Below are 22,407 nucleotides of genomic sequence, written 5' to 3' on the forward strand. Positions count from 1 at the left end.
TAGATAGATAGATAGATAGATAGATAGATAGATAGATAGATAGATAGATAGATAGATAGATAGATAGATAGATAGATAGATAGATAGATAGATAGAGGAAGAGTCATGGGAGCAAAATAGCATAATTAATAATGCAGAATGATTATGCTCTCACAGGTGGCCGATGTTAAAAATATCCCCAACCCCACCGTGGAATCGAAGAAGTAAAACGAAGGTAAGAGAGGTGGGGAGTGGGTCGTGGGTGGAGGTTAAAAGGATAAAAGGAAGCAGGTGGAGAAACCAAGGAGAGAAAAATGGGATTTGATGAATAGATGGAGACAGGGTGCTAGCATGAGAAAATAGGAGTCCTGAAATGGAGAAAGAAGGAGCCTGGCGCTGAAAACTAATGTGTCTGTCTGCTGATCTGCTCACCTCCAGCACTCATCAGGGCTCATTAACACGTCAAATTAATTCTGCGCTCACACACAGCCTCAAACGCACACAGTCACACACACACAGCCATGTATGCATTCAAAAAATACACATTTAAACTAAATGACAGGTGTGTGTGCGGAAGCAAATTCTTTGTCACATGAAATCCTGAGAAGACTCTTGAATGCACGGCTACGTGTCGAAAGGCCAAATTATCAGGTTCGGGTAATCGTAAGCCATTTTCACGCACGTACTGCAGCGCTGAACGTTTCTACGTGTAACAGTGGGAGACGCATGCAAATCTCTGACACAGTTGGCTTGGCATTAGATGGCCTTTAACCTGCCAGCTCCCTACTACAAAGTCTGTGTGATGTCCTGTGGCACTGATTTGCATCAGTGTGGAATCAGTGGAGATAAAAGTCTGCTGCAGCGAGTGGTCATCCTGCGTCCTGTCTCCTGCACGCTATCTTAAGGCAGCAGAGTATCTGGGCTAGAAAGAATGTGTGACCAAACAGCTTAAGTCACATATTTATTAATTGTTTGTTTTTGTAGACTGTAGATAAAAGTCTTGTCAATCACAAGCGCGCCCTGTATTATCCTCCTTTTTCACTCCCATGGAAATCGTATATTAAACAATAAACATCGTGATGCATTCATTATGCTCTGAAACTAGAAGATGACTCATGAAGAGAGAGTGTTTACTGAGAGTATGGATCATGGGAGTCATAAAGCTGTGTTTTTGTTTTTCGCAGACTTTGATGCCCCCTTAGTCGCCCCCTGCTGGCTATTTGAAAAAAATGTAGCTTTTAGGCTCATTTACATAGGCTTCACCCCAATAATTCTTCACCCTCAATAACATTGAAGCTATCCAATCTTTAAGTGATGACATATGAACCTGGCTTCCGGGTCCAAACTACTCTGTGTTTATTAAGGCTGTTGTGTTTTTAACTTGTTTTAATGCTTTGTTTCTTCTATTCAATCTGAACAAGCCCTTAAAAAAAGTCAGTGATCACTGTCGGCCTCTCTCAGTTTTTATTACCACTATTCATTTTAAAGCTCAGTTTTTAAAACCTTACGATGTAACGGGAGCCCAGCTCATGCAGCAGTATATTAACGACTAACCTCGTATTGTGGATGGATTATCTCAGTTGTTCTCCTGACTAAAGTTGAGTCCGTTTACAGCATCGTGCCATGCAATTACATTTATCCTTAACCTCTCCGGAGCAATCATGTTAACTTTAATTGAGTGGAAAAAAGTTAGCGTTCATCCTCCATCTTTATTGTGTTTATGTTATGCTAACATAGCTCTGTAGCTAGCCACATCATTATATACCAGCTAGTCCAACTTCAGTAACCCTACAAACATCACTTTTGTTTAGGTTTTTGTTTTCATTTATGTTGGAAGTGATAGCAGAGCTTTACGTTTAATTTTTTTCAGAAATCTCTCAGCCAGAGCATAATAAATTATGTTTGGGTGGAAATTAGCTAGCTAACTCCCCGCTAACGTCTAACTCCGTTAAATTGAATAAATTCTGTTTTCATGGATGCCTGGATGTTAAACGTAATTGTTACACCTGGTAGAGCAGGCACACCGATGATTTTATTAAAGATTAAAGAATTTAGACAGTTTTTAACTTTCAGTGATGCCGTAGTGTTCCTTTGAATTTGGGGCCAGAAGTGAAGTTTGGACCCGAAACGGCTTAAAGACCGGATAAAAATAATAATAAATTGAAATATATATGATCAACTTTACACTGAATCAACTGATTAATCATTAAGGAAAATGTGCTTGGTGTAAACTAATCATGAAAGTACATTTCATTTACATTTTATCAGATTCCATTAGATTTAAAGTTTTTCATGGTACTTATGTGACTAATCTACATGAAAAATCTACATGTAATTAAATGAGCTAAAGTGTGAATTTTGGGCTTAAACCCTCTTTAAGTGCACAAGCTATGTCCATCTTTTATATCCAGTTAGTTTACTTCACAGGAAGGTAGCATCTGATTAACTCTTTCAGAATCTGCAGAAAAGCTTTGCTGCTTCCATTTCATATTGAAGTTTTAATCTGAAGTGTGTGAATCCTTCAGCTTTATAAAAGCATGAAAACGTATCTGCCGGATATGACTTCAAGCTGATGCATTTTCTTTGCAGGGCTCAAACACCTGGCTGTGTTATTATCTTTCCTTTCATGATTTTTACCAGTATAATGATTGTTCCACCATTGTTGTGACTGTCAACCAGTGCTGGGTGTAATGCATTACAAAACAACACTTTACTGTAATCACATTACATTTTTCAGAAATGCAGTAATGTAATACATTACTGTACTAACTTCAGTAGTCAAGTTACAATTTCAGGCATTATCATCATCACAAATCACAAAATATAGTCACAATACAAAATAAAGTTGAGCATGATAGGGTCCCCTTCAATTTACTTTTACAAGATTCTCAATTCCAAATTGGACAGCTGTAAACATTTAAAAGCCATCTGCTTAACTCTTGTTGATCAACCCGAACACTCACACAGAAAATAAAGAAAACGATCTACCTGGTCCCAGGGGCTGAGTCTCCCTCCAGAGAACATGAAGAGGTAACCCATGGTGACCAGACAGGCCCATATAAGCAGTGAGAACAGGCGAAGCATCCGCTTGAAGACGGATTCGATGCAGACGAGGATGAAGATGGACAGGAAGAGGAAGAGCGCAGTGGGCACTGTGATCAAGAACGTCAAGTGGTCTTCTGTATTCTGGAGAGAGACAGAGATGGTTGGAGGTGAGGTGAGTTTGGTGAAATTGAACACATTCATGCTTTGGCCCTGGGTTAACCAATCACGAGTGGACACCTCTAATTGGCTCTCCCGTAGCATCAGAATGCGACCACTTCTGTCAGTATCTCACCTAACCCCGTTCTCAATGCAGATAAAATGCCAGAGATGTACATGTGCAAAGAGTGGTCCTTTCTCTCTACACCAAACCACATAATGGAACGGCCGAAATTAAACACAGAGAGATAAGGCAGGGTAGGAAACAAAAGTAAGATTAAGGAGGCAAACTCTTGTTTGTACTGTGACTCATCTGATATCATCTCCCCACCTGATTCTTAATATAGGATTGTATCTGCACATCGGAAAATGATGCTAAGGAGGTACCACTTCCGTTAAAGAGAAGTGGACCTGATGACCAGATGTCGGTGTTAGGTGCGGCTGTGTGCAGGCAGGAATAGGACCCAAGGTGCAGACTCCGGAGACAGACGTGAACTCAAAAAGGCTTTAATTAAGTACTCAAAATATAACATAACTGAAAAAGGCTCAAAACAAACTTAAACCAGAGCAATGACAGAACACACAGCAAAGTAAACGGTAGATCGCGACACAGACACCAAGAAACACAGGGCTTAAATACACAGAGGGAGCAATCAGGGAATGGGTAACAGGAGGGAAACACAGCTGGGGCAAATCAGGCCTAACGAGACAAGGGGGAAGCAAAACCAGACACATTAACATCAGACATGGACTTTCAAAGTAAAACAGGAAACATAACACAGACTCACGGGCAGGCACTATAACAAAAGGGAACAGAGACGTGGGAACAGGGCAGACACAAACACTGACTGAACACGGGGATATAGGAACTTAAGATACACATAGACACGAACTAGACAAGGGGATGCAGGTGATAGGGGAGACAGAGCAACTAAAGAAGACAGAGACATAAGCCATTAGATAGAACTCAAAGAAACCAAAAACTAGACAGTATAAATAATATAAACTCAAAAGCCCTGGGTCGACGACCCAGGCATCCTAACAGTCGGTGTGTTTGCTTCTTCTATAGGTCAAAACCATGCACTCTGACTAATGTGTAAGCACAATTATGGAAGGATTTTGATTTGAGAAAATGTTACTGAATCTAATTTTCAGCTTCTTCCTAATCCCTGATGCTCACCCCATAATACCTACAATGTCTTCTTCACCTCTCTTTAAAACTGTCCGTTGCTTTGGATGGTCGACCACAGGACTCATCTGTCTTCGCTATCTCTGCTCTTTGCATTTTCACTTTTCCATCAGCCTCCCTCTCATTCACACTTTCAACTGAGCTTCATTCTTCTTCTCGCCAATGCGTACCTCCACCTCTCCACGCTCTCTTCCACCTGGTCCCTATCTCGGTACAGAGATCATCTGCAAACATTGTCCTGCCTAACCTCAGAAAACAAAAATGGGCTCAGGGTTGATCTGTCGCACATGGGAGGTCCCTGCTGTGGGAACGCACAAAAAAATATGAGCCACCCAAAAACATACTTGAAAACGGCCAGTACTGAAAAAGGAATAATTCACCTTCGAGGCCGAAACCATTTTGCACCCATTCTAAATTGGGGCATCCTCTCAATTCATGTCCCTTAACCAGAGCACAGCCTGAAGGCAAAGAAGCACCTACCAGAGACACACAGATTAGTTCTGATATTGTTTTAGACACTCATGTCTAAAAGCTTCAACCTTAACTCCAAATTGACAAAATGTTTGCTCATTTTTTTGTTTGCTAGTGAGGATGTTAGGTCCTCAAAAGGATGGCGGTACTACACAGCGTGCACGCACAAACAGACGAGCAGACGGCACAGATCGGCAGGCAGACAGTCTGAGCCCAGGGAATGTGCTACAGCATCACTTCCACGCTCACACTATCAAAGTCAGCATTTAGAAGCTGTCACCACACAGACAGAACACTCTCTTGTCCTCATTTGGCATATATGCAGGTCAAAACGTTAAAGGCAACAAAAACTGTCCATCCCGTCAAGTCGTAATTTCTTTTGTTTCTCCCCCATACAGTGGTTCAGCTTTTTTCTCTCATATAGCTTTGTGCAATTACCTGCCTTATTAATATATTGATTCTTCTTTGTAGAAACTTGTGAAATCAAGTGCAAATGAGCTCATATATACAACTGGTTCAAGAAAAATGGCTTCATATCAGACTCATTAAAGCTTATGCAGCTTTTGCTTATTCTTTATGCAATCTTTACCTTTCTGGTCAAATGTTCTCAGCATGGAGACTCAAAAAACCCCGAATGCAGTTATGGGATTCAAGGTAGATTCATAATCGTCTTATTTATCATTTTTATAATTGTTAACATGAGCAGACTAGAACAAATCCAACAAAAACTGTAATGGAACGAGTCTGCAGGGTTCACCAAACCTACTTGCTGCTTATATTGAGGCTTCTACATACGAGTTCAGGGGGAAAAAGTGCACTTTTTTTGCAACAATATTCATTATTTGGAGAATAATACGTGATGAACATGATGATGAACTCATGATGTTCATTTTCCTGCTCCATATTTTTTTCCCTTGCACTCTAGAAGGGCCAGCCTGATGGTCAGCTCTGTCTTCTCACAGCATGAACATCCTGGGTTTGAATCCTGCAGCAAGATAGTGATGTCATGGTCCCAGCACTTTGACCCACTTATACAGAAAATCAAGATACTTCCTGCTTGTTTTTTTCATGTTATATTCTCAGACTTTCTTACTTTTAATCTCCTGTCTCATTCTCAGTGATTAGTTTCACTTGTACCTTGATTCCTTCAATCATTTCTTGTGTTTCTAATTAGCCTTTAGTGTATTTAAAGCTGCAACTTGCCTTAGTACCATGTCACGTCTTACTCTTTGTCTCCCAGAGTGTTTACCTGTTTGGACCTCTATGGACTTTTGTTTGTTTGTTTTTACTTTGCCTCAAAGGTCTGCTTTTGGGTCCACATTTCCCTCAAACATGACAGAATGATGGACCCAGCCGACGTTGATGTACATTCTGGGGAGCTTAAAGACGAGTTTGTGTGGTGCTGTAAGATTTCCACCTGGATTCTTGGATCCACAAACATTAAAACTCTGTGGGTGGGAGCTTCTGCCACGAAAAGAAGAATCAACAAACATCCACAATTCCTTCAGTCTCCCACAAGTTCGGACAGTTTTCTCAATAACTGCAAAGCGGAAAGATGACTGCAGTTGCTCAGATGTAAGTAGTATCTGAGTCTCCTTAACTCCTTAAATCCATCTGCTTCATCCAATTTCCAGTCACTTGTTCCTGCTACCTACCTGGCCAACAACCACAACCAGAGGATGACGAACTAGCCTCCCTTGACCCTCCAGCTGCTACATCCACAACCCAGTCATCCAGCTCCACATAGTAACTGGCTGCACCATCCACTGCCAACCTGCCAGAGCCCACTTCCTGCATTTTATCATCTTTTAAGAAGTCCTCAGTGACACGGCAGTGGTCCAGCTCCGAACTTTACTGCAATGGATATGGATAGATGGATGAAAGAAAATGGCCTCTAGAGGACTAGACTTGAACTACAGTAACTTTGCATGATATAAAGTTCCTTTAAAGTCACCCTCCTTTTATATCATTATGTTTCTGGTTAGTGGAGGGTGGCAGAGTGGGAGATCAACAGACGAATTGGTGCTGTATAAGCAAAGTTCTCGATTTACCGGTCGATCATCCTACCCTCACCTATGGTCACAAGCTTTGGGTGAAGAAAGAACGAGATCACGGATACAAGTGGTAGAAATTATATTTGTCTGAAGGGTGGCTGGCATCTCCTATAGAGATAGGATAGGGTGAGGAGTTCGGCCATCCGGGAGGGGCTCAGAGTAGAGCCTCTACTCCTGCACATCGAAAGGAGCCAGTTGAGGTGGTTTGGGCATCTGACAAGGATGCCTGCTGGGGACCTCCTGGGTGAGGTGTTCCGGGCATGTCCCACCAGCACAAGGCCTCAGGGCAGACCCAGAACACGCTGGAGGAATTATATCTCTCAGGTGGCCAGGGAATGCTTTGGTTTTCCCCTGGACACGCTGGAGGAAGTGGCTAGGGAGATGGAGGTCTGTGCTTCTCTGCTTAGACTGCAGCCTCCGTGATCCGGAAATTGATGGATGGATGTTTCTGATTGGCTGTCTCTCACAAACAGAAGGCTTAAATTGAATTGCTAATAGTTGGATGAGATGACCAGATTTAGCTTTCCCCCTCTCTTTGACATCATACAGAGCCTGTGCTTTTGGCTCATAGAGATTACTTGCACATACACTTAATTCATTATTTGACTAAGTGTATGGCCCACTTTAATACCAATTCCACAGTCATGCTAATTAAAGACTGATGACAGCCAAGAGACAGTTGTTAGATTGTTGTCCCTTTTCCCTGCTGGATGTATCACGGATTCCTAGCTGTAAAAAATCACTGGCTAATTTGGCCTGGACCTACAGAAGAGGTATGACTAATTAAGTTAATATTTCGCTAAAAATTTCACTTGCCACTTATGATCTGATTAGCTGCTGAGCCTCTGCACCAAGAAATAATGACAGTAGTGTTTTCAGCAGGTCTGATTGTGCTGAGTGAACGTCCACAAAAAAAGGAGTGCATAGCCTCCTAGAGCTCATTCTACTAATCCGCCTGTGCACTCTGCAACTAATGTGCAAATAAAGCACTCCGTAACATCTTTTCAGAATTTATACACTCTGAGGGGAAAACAGGCAACAAAATAACCATCATTCACCCAAAGAGCAGGATGTGAAACACCTCACAGGCTCCATCCTAAAGCCGGTGCCCACATAAACCATTTAAACGTATTCTAGTCGAGTCATGATTACACTGACAGGTCCGGCATGATAATTGAGCGAGACTCTCTGTGATAACTTGTCAGCCATTTTACAGTAAAAGGCACGCCGGTGTGGGCAAAGAAACGCATTGGATCCTCTCCGCATCCAATTCAATTTCTGTGAGAGAAGGAAAAAACAAGATGTCACAGGCTCAACCTTCAGTAACGGGATGTTTTGACAGTTTATTGACTCGAGCTGCTTGTTAAAATACAGCAGAAGCTATTCGGTCAGAACAAATCCAAGATAGCAGCATTAATGTGGCAACATGGTGCAGCAGCGGTAGCACGAGTCAGGGTCTGGTGAAGGGATCCCATGGGATCCGGCTGCTGACGCCACGGCAGCTATACAGTCAGCCCGGAGCACAGATTGAATCCTAATGAGAATGTAAGCAAGACTGCAAACTCTTACAACAGCAGAGGTTCTTTTAGCGTTAGAAACACACGCAAAACACACATGCACACACAAGTCAGAGACATACAGAGAAAGAAAAGGGAGGGACCTGCTTTCTCGCTACATGCGCATTTGGAGTGAAGCAGCTGTTCACATCGACAGAAAGAAGCATCTGCACTTTGCACATTTCTGATCGTAGGCCATCTAATCCTGTTAAAACCCCTTTGAAACTGGTTAAAGCGTTTTCCCTTGACATAGCACAGAGGGAGTGGGGTGTGTCTGCCTGCTATATTGTGCAGCATTGTCACCCAGAACAATAATTTCCTTTTTTAACCCAGTCTGTCTCATCCAGCTATTATACTGGGAGGGGAAAAAAGGCTGGGGAGGGGTATGGGGAGACATAACAGTGGCAAAAAGAGACGCAAAGATTCAAAAATCTAATTATTCAGCAGCAAAATGACAAAAACGCACCAAATAAAGAAACTGAGGAGAAATGGGGGCCAGAGAGGGTGTGTTGCGATCGCGGCAGCGTATGTTCTTTCCATAGTGCTTGTGCCTGCTGAATATTTATACTGTCTGATGAAGCAGCACTGGTGGCATATTCCTTCAATTTGCTCTCAGCCTGGTAATGAAATTCATCAATAATCAACAACCCTTTCCCTTGAAGGCCCATCTGCGGCACAGAGAAATGTTAACGCACTCTCCACAAACAGGTCAAAGGTTGCAGAACATCCAGCGCTGAACCTAAAAGTTTATGGTTCACGTTATTAAAGCTACTTTGGAGTGAAGTCACAGTCACTTTAATGGAGGACCTACCATCACGAAAAGGACACTAACTCACTGCAATGATGTTTTATGGGCGCTTTAGCAGCTTTTGTTGTGTTTAACTGTCATGACTGTTTTCATTTCATCTTGAGAGATTGCGTTACTTCAACTGTGTGATCTTACATCCGTTCATCACAGCACCATGGTGAAGGAATTCATTGGAGGCGAGTGAAGAAATGGTCATTTTGCCAGCAGAATAAAAAGAAGCCCGATGCCCACAGCAGGGAGACGGTGCTGCTCAGTGGATCAAACCAGTTTGAAATGCTTCTGCAGATTCAAGAGGCCCAGCAGCTGAGTAAAAAAAGATCACTTATTTAAAGATGAGCCATGAAGAAATGGTAATCTTGGTCGCATTTCTGCTTTAACTCTGGAAATGGATGAACTATGAATTTCAAAGAAATCTGATAAATTTAATGTTAGTTTAAAGGCTCAAGGGGCTAATGAGGACTAGATCGTATCTCAAACTGAATTACTCCTTTATTTATCACAATCACGAGGGAGACATGTCGGGTGGATGTCATTTTGAGACAGAAGTAACAAGAGTTGAAGATGGAGCACTGTCAGCTAACACCAACAACCTACATCCATAAACAACACACAGACACACATACTTGCTAATCAGTGCTTAGTAATAGCCTAATAGCCTTCTGGATGATCTGTGCTACATGGCAAGTCGCATCAGAGAATTCCACTAATAAGACAGAAAAAAGGGGCCAAACACTACAACACAAGGGAGAGGTTCAGTCAGTCAGTAACTCGAGTTAGATGAGGAAGTCTATGGGAATTCACTCACTTTTGTCTTCTCCTAGGAATAATAGCAGCTGTCTTGAATATTTCCCACACTCAAGCATTAATAGTTTAGTTGGTTTTTACACAGTGCTTGTGCATTTTGACTTTTTTGTGAGGGTACAGCATCAACAATCTCACCACTAGATATCAGGAGACTGCATATCCTAGTCAACTGAATTTTGTTTCCTTCCAATTCAAGTGCATAATCCTGGCTGTTGGGGATATCCTGAACTTTTCTATCAGTATCGCTCTTTTTCTTTTTTTGTCCTTCTATTAGCTGTGGTTAGCCTCTTTTAGCTACTACTACCCTCTCTTATCGTTCACACCGAACGCGATAGACGCGACCAAAAAGCACCAGATGCCCCTAGCTGGTCACGTGCACATTCGCACCTCAACGCGCGACCAATTTGCAATTTTCACGCGCGTGAAGTGGACATGTGGGAGGAAGTAGTGCCAGATGGTATGTTTGCAAGATGGCAGCTGTTGATCTAGCGTTTGAAGAGAGAGTCTCCTTTCTCTATTTACTGTGGAGAGCAGAGCAGCGGCGTAAAGGACGTCCTTGCCGTAGCTGGGTCCGTCAGGTCCTCCAGACACGTGAGCAGTTTGGTGAGTTTCACCACTTGCTCCAGGAGCTGCGTCTGGATGACGGCTGCTTTCAGCGGTACCACCGTCTTTCCCTCGTCCAGTTTGAGGAGCTGCTGTCCCGCATCGGTCCAAGCATCGCCCACCTAAACACCAACTACAGGCGCTCAATCCCACCTGCAGAGCGCCTGTCCGTCTGCCTGCGGTTAGCAAGTGTTTAATACGGTAGTCCTTTATCGATACCTGTGCTAATATATGCTCATTTGAAGTCCCAGTGACTTCCCCGCCACCCACAAACCTCTAAAGAGCATTCCTGCCTTTTTAAAAAATTTCTTAATAAATGGAGCTTGCCTCCAAAATAAACTAACCTCTCTTAAATAATTGGGCTTCACTATGTTCCTATATAGTAGTATATTTTTTCATTGGTATAATATGAAATAAATTCTACATGTGTCAAGTTGTGTGCCAATATTTGCTGTGTAGTAGAACTGAGACATTAGTCATTACAAAAATTTATTTGAAATAATATTAAAATTCTTGGTAGAGAAAGCAGCTGGTGTTGTACAGCTCCGGGTGGTTTGCGTTGATGAGCCTTTCCTCCATGTTGAATGAAGAATGAAGGGCTTTGGCTGGACCTGCCCATTTGAACTAGGCCAGAGCATCACGTAACCATCACGTAATTGGTTGTCGCGGCGCGACTTGACGCTGAGTTCAGATTTTTCCAGCTTGAGTGGTAGACGCGATACGCGCGAATGCGCAAAATGCACCACACAAACTGCCGTGCGTATTTTTATTCGTGCTTCAAACGCGTCAGTCGCGCAACTGGTGCATTTTCGTGATTTCACGTTTTCGTGACGCAAATCTGCTTCTGGATTTTCGCGGGATCCTCAGTCGCGCTTCATCACGCTCCTCCATAGACTTTACATGTAAACCTGACGCTCTGGTCGCGTCTATCACGTTGGGTGTGAACGCACCGTTAGATATTGTTAGCCTCTGTTAGCTACTGTTAGCTAGTGTTGGCTATTGTTATCCACTGCAGAGCTAACATTGTTAGACTCAGACACTCAACAAACTCTAATACGATGTGAGAATGTAATCAAACTTTATCAGAGGGAAAGTGTGATTTTTAGAATATTAGCTAATGTTAGGCTCAACCTAACATTAGCTGGTATAATATTAGCTTATAACCAGCTGTTCTTGTTGTATAGCCAGTTTGCCACCAGCTGCTGGAAGATGGGAGGGTCTTCTCACATCTAAGACCTCCATATCTAATCTGCTGACAAGAAGTAACTGCGGAAATATCTGAAATAAATAAGCATATTTTCGTGTATTAGAGCCCTGACTTCAGCTCAGGAGATTCAGCTTAAAGTGAGGAGGAAGAAGGTGATATTTTATCCAGATGTTGGGCACATTGTCTCTTTCCTTCTTGTCTTTGCTTCTTTGGTGAAGGTAAGATAAAGGAGAAGATAAAGGGTAGGTATAATCAGCATCTGATAGTGCACACACAACACCATGCAATTGCCTATGAGTTCTCTTCTCTTCCACCTTTGGCATACTACTTAGCTGGTCTCTAACCACACACATAAAACATGATTAGTCAGAATGGCGATATCTATCTCGGTCACTGTATTCAAGATAGCCTGGGAACATGGTGGCTTCTACAAACCAAATGGATTTATTTTAAGTTTATGTGAACTCACTTTGTTGGGAGATCTAATTTCCCTAATTTGAAGACCAGATTGTTTTTATGATGTCTTGGTACTTAAAACCTTAGAACTGGGGGGCATGTTTTCCTTTTTTTTTTCTTTTTTTTTACCACGACTGTGTAATTATATCTAACTGTGATTATATCTTTTTTAAGGCACTTTAATCAAGAATATACAAGCAATTCAGTATAGTTTAGAAAAGGTCAGTTTTTCGCAGCATTGTTGCTTGAGGTCTCTGTGTCTAGTGGATTATTTTTACCCTGTGTAGCTCCAACCACACCTAGTCAGTGACGTCACAACATCTATTTCATCCCACTCGGTCACCTTACTTCTCTCCCAGTAACAGCTGGTGATCCATCATTACAAAAACACCCTTCCCTCACTGCCTCCCATCGATCAAACTGTCAATGAGAAGGAAACTAAATCTGTGTTGTTGCTTTACTTAAAATATCAACAGACTGCTCACGAGCCGGCAGAAACAGTGCTGGAATCAGTGATGAGCACCAAGGCAGCAATGAGTGAGCGGTTACAGTTCACAGATTACCAATCTTCTATAATCAGACGGAATATTGATTTTGATTAAACTGTCAAATTATGTTTTGAATGCCCTTAGGTTAACACGGAGGACACACACCACAGAAAATACAACCTCAAGGCAGAAAGAACAAGAATGATTTTCCTCTCAAAATTACTCGGACAGAAATTAAAAAAGACTTCCTCAGACAAACACACCCAAACAGCACAATCGCTGATATGCACATACCAGCACACACACACGTACTGCGCAAACTGGGTGGAGGGGCCGGCTTCTTAAAACAGCACTTTGAGCCACTCCAGCCATGATGTGTGGCGACAGATAAAAGTGGGCAGCAATTTTGGGAGCATTAACGCTGCTTTGGTTGGGTTTCTGTCGGCTCACTGATAAAGCCTCGGCACTTACAACAACATCCTCCCCTCTCTCTGCTGCCCAGCCTCCTAGCTTCAGACCCAGCCTCTATTTATTCCTGCCATTCTTCTTGGTCCAGCAGTAATAAATACACACGCCTCGCTGAGCAACCGCTTCATCACTATAGACAGGCTTGGATGTTATTTAATAGGAGCAAACTTGGGGGGAAAGAAATGAATGATTTCAATTTGCATTGAGAATGATGGGAAATTACCTGCGGGATTGTAATTTAACCAGTGAAGCACAGAGCCTAAGAAGGAAAGGAAACTTGGAGGATTAGATCGACCAGCGGGGAGGGGCAATAAATTCTATTGATTTGTTTTAAATAGAAGGCATCAATAAAGGTGGAGGTGCTACTGAGAATGACCCCCACAATTATTGAGTCGAGGTGCTACTTAGAGAGCAAAACAAATGTCTAAAGACCGTCCTGGGCATATGAGAGCAAAACAATCTTTATCAAACAACAACAGCAATAGCAATGAGTGGGCTTGCTTTTGTACGGCTATTCCATGAAACACAAAGGCAGCGCTGGCGAAACAATAGCTTGTGTTTATGGTTGAGTGTTTGTGGCCAAAACAACACTTTTCACTTGACAAAAGCACCAACACCCACGCAGCCGCGAACTAAACTGTCATCGTGCTCTTGATCCGCTCTGCAAACCCGGCGTTGAGATTTAAAGTGCCGCTTCACGGCCTCTTATGCTGCCACACGTAATCATACACACACACACACACGCACACGCACACACACACACACACACACACACACACACACACACACACACACACACACACACACACACACACACAGCTCCCCATCTCCCCACCTCAGTCTCATTCAGTTTCATGCCAAAACTAAAACTCTTCTTCTGATCACAGCGCTCTTCGATGATCCCGAGAATAAAGCTTCTTTCTGATTCTTGATAATGAGAAACATAATGAAATCCAAAGTCCACGGTACTCTTTTTCTTATTATAAATGACTTAGAACTTGGAATGTGATAGCATTTTCATTCTGATTTCAACAATTATGATATCTAGATAATTAAGATGAAATGATGTGTCTTGTTCTATAAATACAGCAGTTTTATTTATACAGCGCCAAGTCACAACAACAGTCTGTTTAAGGTGCTTTGTATTTTATGGTAAAGACTCTACAGTAATGTAGAGAAAAGCCCAACAATCAAATGAGCCCCTGTGAGCACAACTCCCTTTTAACAGGAATAAACCTCCAGCAGAACCAGGCTCAGCCACAATCGGTTGGGGGCGAGGAGAGGAAGAACAGGACTGCTGTGTTTTTTTGTGGCAGCTTTAGCTCAAGCTACATTTGATTTTTCAGTTGAATTTATGTTAAAATTCTATGAATTTCACACCTAAATGGGACCTTTTATGTGTTTCCTACGTTTTTCCCCTATATGTATATGTACTGTTACAGTGGTAGGTGACCATATTAAACATGGTTAAAGTTTGAAATAACGATGTCAGCTTATGTGCATATAAACCAAGAGTCATGATAAAATATTTCTGTTTGCACACAACAACAGAATTATTTAAGAAAAAACAAAAACTACCAGTTGTTTTTACTATCATTACCCCCTCTGAAAATCTGATCTTTTTATTGACCCATAGCACAAAGCACTGCTGTGCTTTGATGTGCTTTAACTTTGTAATTGTGAAAACTTGTAAAATAAATTGAAAAGAAACTGTTATCTTCCAATTAACAAACAGTATAAATACTTTAGTAAGGGTCTGAGCTGTCACTTGTGAAAGCATCATGCTAAAAACAAAAGAAATCAGTTTGGACTTGAGAAAAACAACAATTGATGCTGACAAAGCAGGAGCTGGATATCCAACTGTAACATCAAGAAATTCAAAGAAAGCCACGACGTGCAGGACAAACCTGGCAGAGGCAGGAAGTGAAGGATTTCAAAGACTCAAAACTAGTGAGAGATTTGCCTAAAAACCCAGAACAACGGGCAAGACACGAGTGAACAACTTAACCAAGTTGGGAATTGTAATCTCGAAGAAGACGGGAATGGACTGCGAGGCTGCAGAACAAGAAAAACTTCACTTCTGCAGAAGAAACGCCTTCAAGCCAGACTGAAGTGAGCTAAATACAACCTGGAGAAAGATTATGCGACAGTGGAATACACTGGAAGTGCGTCCTTTGGTCAGATGAGATGAAAATAGAACTATTTAGTCACAGAGATGCTGCTTATATTTGCGTAAAGAAGGTGTATACCCTAAAGAACTCCGTACCCTCAGTGAAACACGGTGGTGGAAGTATTTTGCTGTGTGGACGCTTCAATGCGTCTGGACCTGTGGAAGGAATCATGAAGGAAGAAAGATGTGTGAAGATTTTGAAAGAAAACGTGAAGAAGTCAGCAGCAAAACTGGGTCTGGAAGGGCACCTCGCTGGTTGAGCAGGTGACACACTTTGAGAGGGGTACTGAATGAGCCCGAGTGCGAGTCTGTCTCAAAACAGTTTCCTGATTTCCTCATGCTGTGTGATACTGACCTTATCTGTTATCGAGCGAATACTAAGTAATTACAGTATTGTGTAATGCAGATACCATTACTAGGGGAAGAGCGGTTTGTCATGATTTATGAGACGAGTCATCATCATCATCAAGTATTGATCCAATATCAATATCAACATTGGTATTGATACTATCGATACTTGGATCTATCCGTCTACTCTGTACTGTCATGTCTAATAAAGGCAAAAAAAATCAAATCATCCATTAATCTTCTTCTGCTCATCCACTTCAGACTGACAGTGGGGCTGCTGTGAGCTCTCATGGGGCTAAAAGTGTGGCAAACCCCACACACTTCACTGGTCTGCTGCAAGGCTAACACACAGAAACAGCCATCCATAGTTACTTCTAACTTAGAATAGCCAGATAACCTAACAAGAATGTCTCTAGACCTTTGGAGGATGCTTGGTTACCTGCAGAGAGCCCTTTCCGCTCGGGAAGAACATACACTCCACACACAAAATTCCCGCTCAGCCGGAGGATTCAAACACAGGACCCACCCTACCATCGAAATAACGCACTAATGCAAAAAAGAGAGAGAGAAACAAAAGGGAAATGCTGAAATAAAACTAACTCTGCTCTACGCAACTTTACTCAGACAGGGAGGACCCTCCGGTCTGTCCTGTCTCTTTTTCGTTGACCCTCTGCTGCTGCCGCTTGTTTCTCTGAACACAATAATATGAAATATATATTCAGTATATTTTTACTAAATGACTCATATCGCCACCATGGCTGATTGAAACAGTCTTTCACTTGACATGAGAAACATTTTCCCACATGGCAGAAATAATAAGCGGCAAGTGTGCAAGAGTGGTATGGATCTTCTCATTTCATTATTAAAAAGAAGGCTAAAGGCTGAAATTACTCCATTAATAAGCAATCTGTCCTTGTGGTGACTAAAAATCCCTCAAAAGCAGGAATTTGTGCTGATAACACAGAGCACGTGCTCGTGTGTCTATTGTTCAAACACAACAATGACAACATTTTCGCTCTGTAAGCGTTTATTTTTAGACTCAAACTAACCTCGGACTGCTGTGTGGATTATTCACCACACCTCTAAAATCCTGTCAAAACACTTCCCCCAGGACACACACATAGACAGCCTGTTAACACACACACTCACAGACACATGCACACACACTCTCACCAGTCCCGAAGCAAAGAACACCGCCAGCAGTGCGAGGCAGGTTCCCATGACGATCAGCAGCAGGAACACGATCAGCGGGTGCTGCTGGCTCATTCGGTAGTACGACTCGTACAGCCAGTCCTGGGGCTTCTCGCTCTCCGCGCACACCTCACCCTGGAACCCCGGGCACCCGTCCCCCAGGCTCTCGGGCCCCTCAGGCCCCTCGCCTCCATCGCTCTTCTCCAGCAGGTAGCGTCCGCGGGTCCACAGAGCGTCCTGCCACATGGGTAGCCTCCTCTGGATGGATAGTGATGCCTCCTCGTTGCCAAAAAACACGTGCGCAAGGAAAAGGGTGCTTTCTTCCTCTCTTTCTCTCTCCCTCCTCACTCTCCAGCATCCACCGCCTCCTCTTCTGCTTTATTTATTTATTTATTTATTTTAAAGTTTGCTAAGCTGCAGAGTGACAGATCGACTGCCGAGTGAAGCAGAGCCAACTTTCCAGCTCCTGCAGCTTCCTCTGCATCCTCTGCCGCTCCTTCAGCCCCGAGGTGCCAAACTGAGTCAGGACAGTGAGAAAGCCGAGCGCTCTCCTCTATCCCTCCTCCTCCCGTCAGAGGCTCCGAAGAGGGAAGACTCGAGGGGAGGTAGGTTCTCACCTCTTGCCTCTCCTCCGGGCTTTGCTCTTTGTGTCTGGTCAGTCTGATGGGGAGCTGGCAGCAGTCTCTTCTCACTGCTTAGAGATGTAGTTGTGCCGAAGCAGCATGTTACTCTGCTGAGGTGCGGATGGGAACTGAGAGAGAGAGAGGGGGGTGTAACTGGGAGGGAGGGAGGGAGAGAGAGAGAGGGTGTTCCAACGCGTGTGATAGAGAGAGAGCTAAAAGTGTGTGTGCTGTACCTACCAGAGCAGTGTGAGAATAGTGATGTGTGAGATTAGATAATGTGGAGGGAAGTGGTATATGACTCAAGACTCTGTGTGTGTGTGTGTGTGTCTTTGTTTACAAGGTACAGAAAAGGAAAGAGACTAAAGACATTTACATAAGAGGAAAAAAAGAAGACACTGTGAAGTTGGCAGAAGAAGAAAAACAGTGTGTCAGCGTGTGTGTGTTTGTGTGTGTGTGTGTGTGTGTCTGAGAGAGAGAGAAAGTGAGAAGGGTTGTAACAGCTGTGCAAAACCAAGGAGATGGAGTGTTGAGAGAACAAGCACAAAATACCATCCAGCAGCCAGTGACAGAGATAAAAAGGACAGGCAAGACAAACACTCGGAGGGGGGAAAGAATGGGGGAGGAACGGGAAGAAGAAACAAAGTCAGGAAGGAAAAACCTCATGAGACAGAGAGAGTGTGGGAGGAAGAGAGAGAGAGATCAGTGCTTCAAATGGGAGGGAGGGGTAGGAGGGCTGGTAATGAGTGAAAGTTTTGAGAGGGGCGAGTGTCAGTGGGAGTAAAAATGAGATGTGACGAGCCAAAATCCCAATATTCTCCTCTCTCTTAATCTCTTCTCCGAGCCTCATGCGAGGTGAGAAAAATGCAGTTTTTTTCAATGTGTCAAATCCACAGCTTCCAGAAACAGAAAGAGCATGTGTAAGCAGATTTTGATAATAACACAAGCCCAGCAGTGCACAGAACTCAGGGCTATTTTTAGAAATCATAAAAAAAAGCAAAAGTAACAGAATGAAAAAAGAAACCCAAAAGCAACAAATAAATCATCCACTATAAACCCACCCAGTGGAAACCTGGTAACAACTTATTCAACCTGAAAAGGCTGCACAGTCCTGAACACAGCTTGGCTAGACTGAGCTGACAGGCTGTCTATCAGTATATGCAAGGTAACTTTGATTTGAAAAACTAATGACTTAATTACTTGATTCCCCCCAGAACATAGAAAACATATCGACTGTATAAACCAATTAAATTGATAGTTTTCAGAAAAATACTGGCTCGTTTTGACCTAGATGGCAGCGGCACCTTGGATTCTAGTTGCTCAACAGTCCCCAGTCTTCTTTGGGGTATTTTTCATTTCATGATGGCTTAAATGAGAACATGAAAAAAGAATTAATTTTTTAATTCATGTGACCCGAGAACAGCTGTTGACTTTTCCTCAGTCCATTTTAAATGAGCTGTGGTCCAGAGAAGACAGTAGTGTTTCTGCGTTATACTCACATGTGGCTTTTTCTTTGCATGATGGAGCTTTAACCTGCATTTATTGTTGAACTGTGTTCACAGACGGTGATTTCTGGATTCTGAGCCTATGCAGGGATTTCCGAGACAGAGCCGTGCTTCTTTTCAATGCAGTGCAGTCTGAGGGCATGAAAATCATTGGCATGTATTATTCATTTTCAGCTTGTCCGTTGCGCACAGAGATTTCTCCAGATTCTCGGTTTGATTAAATTATGTACCAATGGGATGGCTGTGCATCGGAAGGTAGAACGGGTCATCTACTAACTGGAAGGTTGTCAGCTCAATCCCCGCTGCTCCAGTCTGCATGGCGAAGAGTTGCCACTGATGCATTTATCTGCATGTGTATGTTTGATAGCTCTTAGATGTAGAACAAAGTGCTTGCATGAGTGGATGGTTTAAGCTTGAGTAGAGGAGAAAAGCAGTATATTTAGGAACTTTGCCTCCAATGTAGGTGATGAGGTGTTCAAAGTCTTTGCAGTTTGACTCTCAGGAAAATTATTGTGAAATTCTTCCAAAATTTGATGCCATATTTTACAGATTCTCAAGCCCTTGCCCATCTTTACTTCTGAGAAACTCTCTAAGTTGCTCTTTTTATACCGAGTCATGCTACTGACTTGTTGCTAGTTAGTTAATCTAATTAGCTGCAATCCCATTTCTTGTTTAGTTCTGCTTACTTTTTCAGTGTTTTGTTCCCCCGTTCCAGCTTCTCTGAGACATATTGCTGGCATAAATAGAAAATGAGCCAAGTGTCTCAGTTTAAACATATGATATGTTTTTATATATTGCATTGTGAATAAAGTATGAGTTTATGAAGTTTGTAAATCACTGCATTCAATTTACATTTGAACTTTTTTGGAACTGGATTTGTATCATTTGATATAAATTATTGGGTGGGGCGTGTTGGGTGCAGTGCCACACCATGCCTCCCCTCTGGACACGCTACCAGCTTCAATGCAATGTAAGGACAAACGTCCTGTGGTGCACTCAACAATTAATAAAGACTGAAATGAAATATAAACAGTTTTTAAATATGTTTATTAATGTGAACACAAAACTATCACTTTGTTCCAAATGCAACTCAGCTGTCCCACGTTCAAAACATCTTTAATATACAGCACAGTTCACTTTAATCAGCAGTGCCCTCCTTCTACTGATGCAGTGCTGCTGCCTGATCTGAAACCTACTTCACACACACACCTGTCCTCTATGGGAGGGGCTACGGGACATTCACCAGTGATTGGCAGATGCTGCCTGTATATTATGCCCACCACTGAAACAGTCCTCAGATGTTGGTGAAAAAGACAAATCATTACTCTTAAGCCATTAGTCCAATTTACAGTACATAGGTAAATGTAGTCCCATTTACATAGATCAGCAACTCCCAGTGTGTGAGCTGAAGCCCCCTGGTGGGTCTTGAAGGCACTGCAAGTGTGTTACAAGAAAGTTCTATGTTTTCAGATCTATTTTTGATCCTGAATTTGTCTTATATTTCATCACTATAGCAGCAAAAAGCTGTTAGATAATCAAGCTACTGATGGAAAATCAGCCTCAACAAGAAAATTGTCTGGAGATCAAAAAATGGAGGAAATGCTTCATCTCAAGCTTTTCTGATAATCAGAGCTGTGATTAAAGACTTGGATGCGCTGCAGAAGATTTTGAGATTTCAAAACGAAGGGCACCGGAATGGGACCGAAGAGATATTTGTATTCTCAAGATGCATCTCCTTACAGTGTTTGTTGTCCTGTTTTGACTGATTGCACACTTGGTCAGAACATGTACGAAATGAATGATTAACTAACAGGTTCATGCTATTCAGATTACCCCAAAAATCAGTTTCACACGGTGGAAGCACTTTGAAAATCCTGAAATGCAGCTATGTGACTATGAGAAGTATTGCTCTCTCTAAATCTGATTAACAAAGTCTTTGAAATCTGGAACAGAAAAAAACAAGCAGACGAATGATTCTAAAGACTCTTTGTAGCTTCTTGGTCCGGGAGTCTGCAGAGCCTGTAGCATCGATAGCACCGTCTCAAACAAAGCAGAGGATGATGCAGGACGTCTTCAGTGCTGCAGGAAAAAAAGGAAAGAAAAGGAAAGAAATATTTTTATAGCAATTTTCAGCAGGGGGTATGGAGCGAGGAAATCAATCACTCTGGAGAAAGCAACATGGGGGAAATCTATAGAAAATTGCTATCCAGTTTGGCATTGATGGTAATGACAGTGACAATGATACCGGTGCTAACATGTCCTTCTGCACATAAGCCTCAAATATCCAGCTTGTTCACACAGATAAGTCAGGCAAAGCTGACAGAGCTCTGAAGAAGAGACTGCAGTTGTCTGACTGTCAAATAGCCAGTACCACATACAATGGATCGCATTCTAGTATCAGAGGTAAACTGATTCTTTTAGTGCATGCAGGGCTGTGAGGTATTTTTGATTAACCATGATTAAAATGCTGCGTTGTTTATTATTATGATTCCCACAATCAGTGTAACGAGATTCTGGCCTCCCACACTGGCTTCCAATTGAATTTAGGCTGTATTTTAAAAATCCTTTTACTGGTTTTTAAACCCTTAAATGGTCTGGTGCCTGAATATTTGTCCGATCTGCTGAAACCCTATGTCCCCCCTTGTTCACTCGGGTCATCTGAGCAGCTGCTGCTCTCAGACCCTAAATCTGAAACTTAGAGGAGACCGAACATTCTCTTTTGTGGCCCCGAAGCTTTGGAATGATCTTCCTCTTCACAGTAGGCAACCTACTTCAGTGGTGGTCTTTAAATCCAGGTTAAAAACTCATTTTTATTGGCTGGCCTTGTACTCAGTGGGTAACTGACACTGTTATTTATTTATGGTATTTGTTATTCTTATTGTACTTTTGATATTTCTGCTGTACAACACTTTGGTCGGCCATGTGTTGTTTTAAAAGTGCTATATAAATAAATGATGGCATGGTAAACAAACTCCTAAACCTTGTGGAAAACTTCCCAGAGGAGTTAAGCTGTTATAGCTGCAAAGGTGGGCTGACATCACCTTAAACCAGGCTTGGCCAACTCCAGGCCTCGTGTCCTACAGGTTTTAGATATCACCCTGTTTCAACACACCTGAATCAAAAAAATAAGTTCATTACCAGGCCTCTGGAGAACTTCAAGACATGTTGAGGAGGTAATTTAGCCATTTGAATCAGCTGTGATGGATCAAGGACACATCTACAACCTGCAGGACAGCGGCCCTCGAGGCCTGGGTTTGGACACCACTGCTTTAACCCTCTGGATTAAGAA

At 42.5% G+C, this 22,407-nt stretch overlaps 1 protein-coding gene across 1 annotated transcript in view; it reads right to left on the bottom strand.

Annotated features, from left to right (window-relative positions):
- Nucleotides 1-17,850, bottom strand: part of adcy2b (adenylate cyclase 2b (brain)) — a 79,478-nt gene extending 61,628 nt beyond the window's left edge. The window contains exons 1-2 of the mRNA XM_005937286.3: nucleotides 16,976-17,850; nucleotides 2,968-3,165 (exon numbers count right to left, since the gene is read on the bottom strand). Coding sequence (XP_005937348.1) covers nucleotides 2,968-3,165; nucleotides 16,976-17,239 — 462 coding nt within the window. The 5' untranslated portion in view covers nucleotides 17,240-17,850. The remainder of the gene's footprint in view (nucleotides 1-2,967; nucleotides 3,166-16,975) is intronic.
- Nucleotides 17,851-22,407: the final 4,557 nt, after the last annotated feature.

This window comes from Haplochromis burtoni, unplaced genomic scaffold, assembly GCF_018398535.1.
Source record: "Haplochromis burtoni strain Fernald_Lab_line unplaced genomic scaffold, NCSU_Asbu1 Contig_225, whole genome shotgun sequence".
NCBI classification, from domain to species: domain Eukaryota; kingdom Metazoa; phylum Chordata; class Actinopteri; order Cichliformes; family Cichlidae; genus Haplochromis; species Haplochromis burtoni.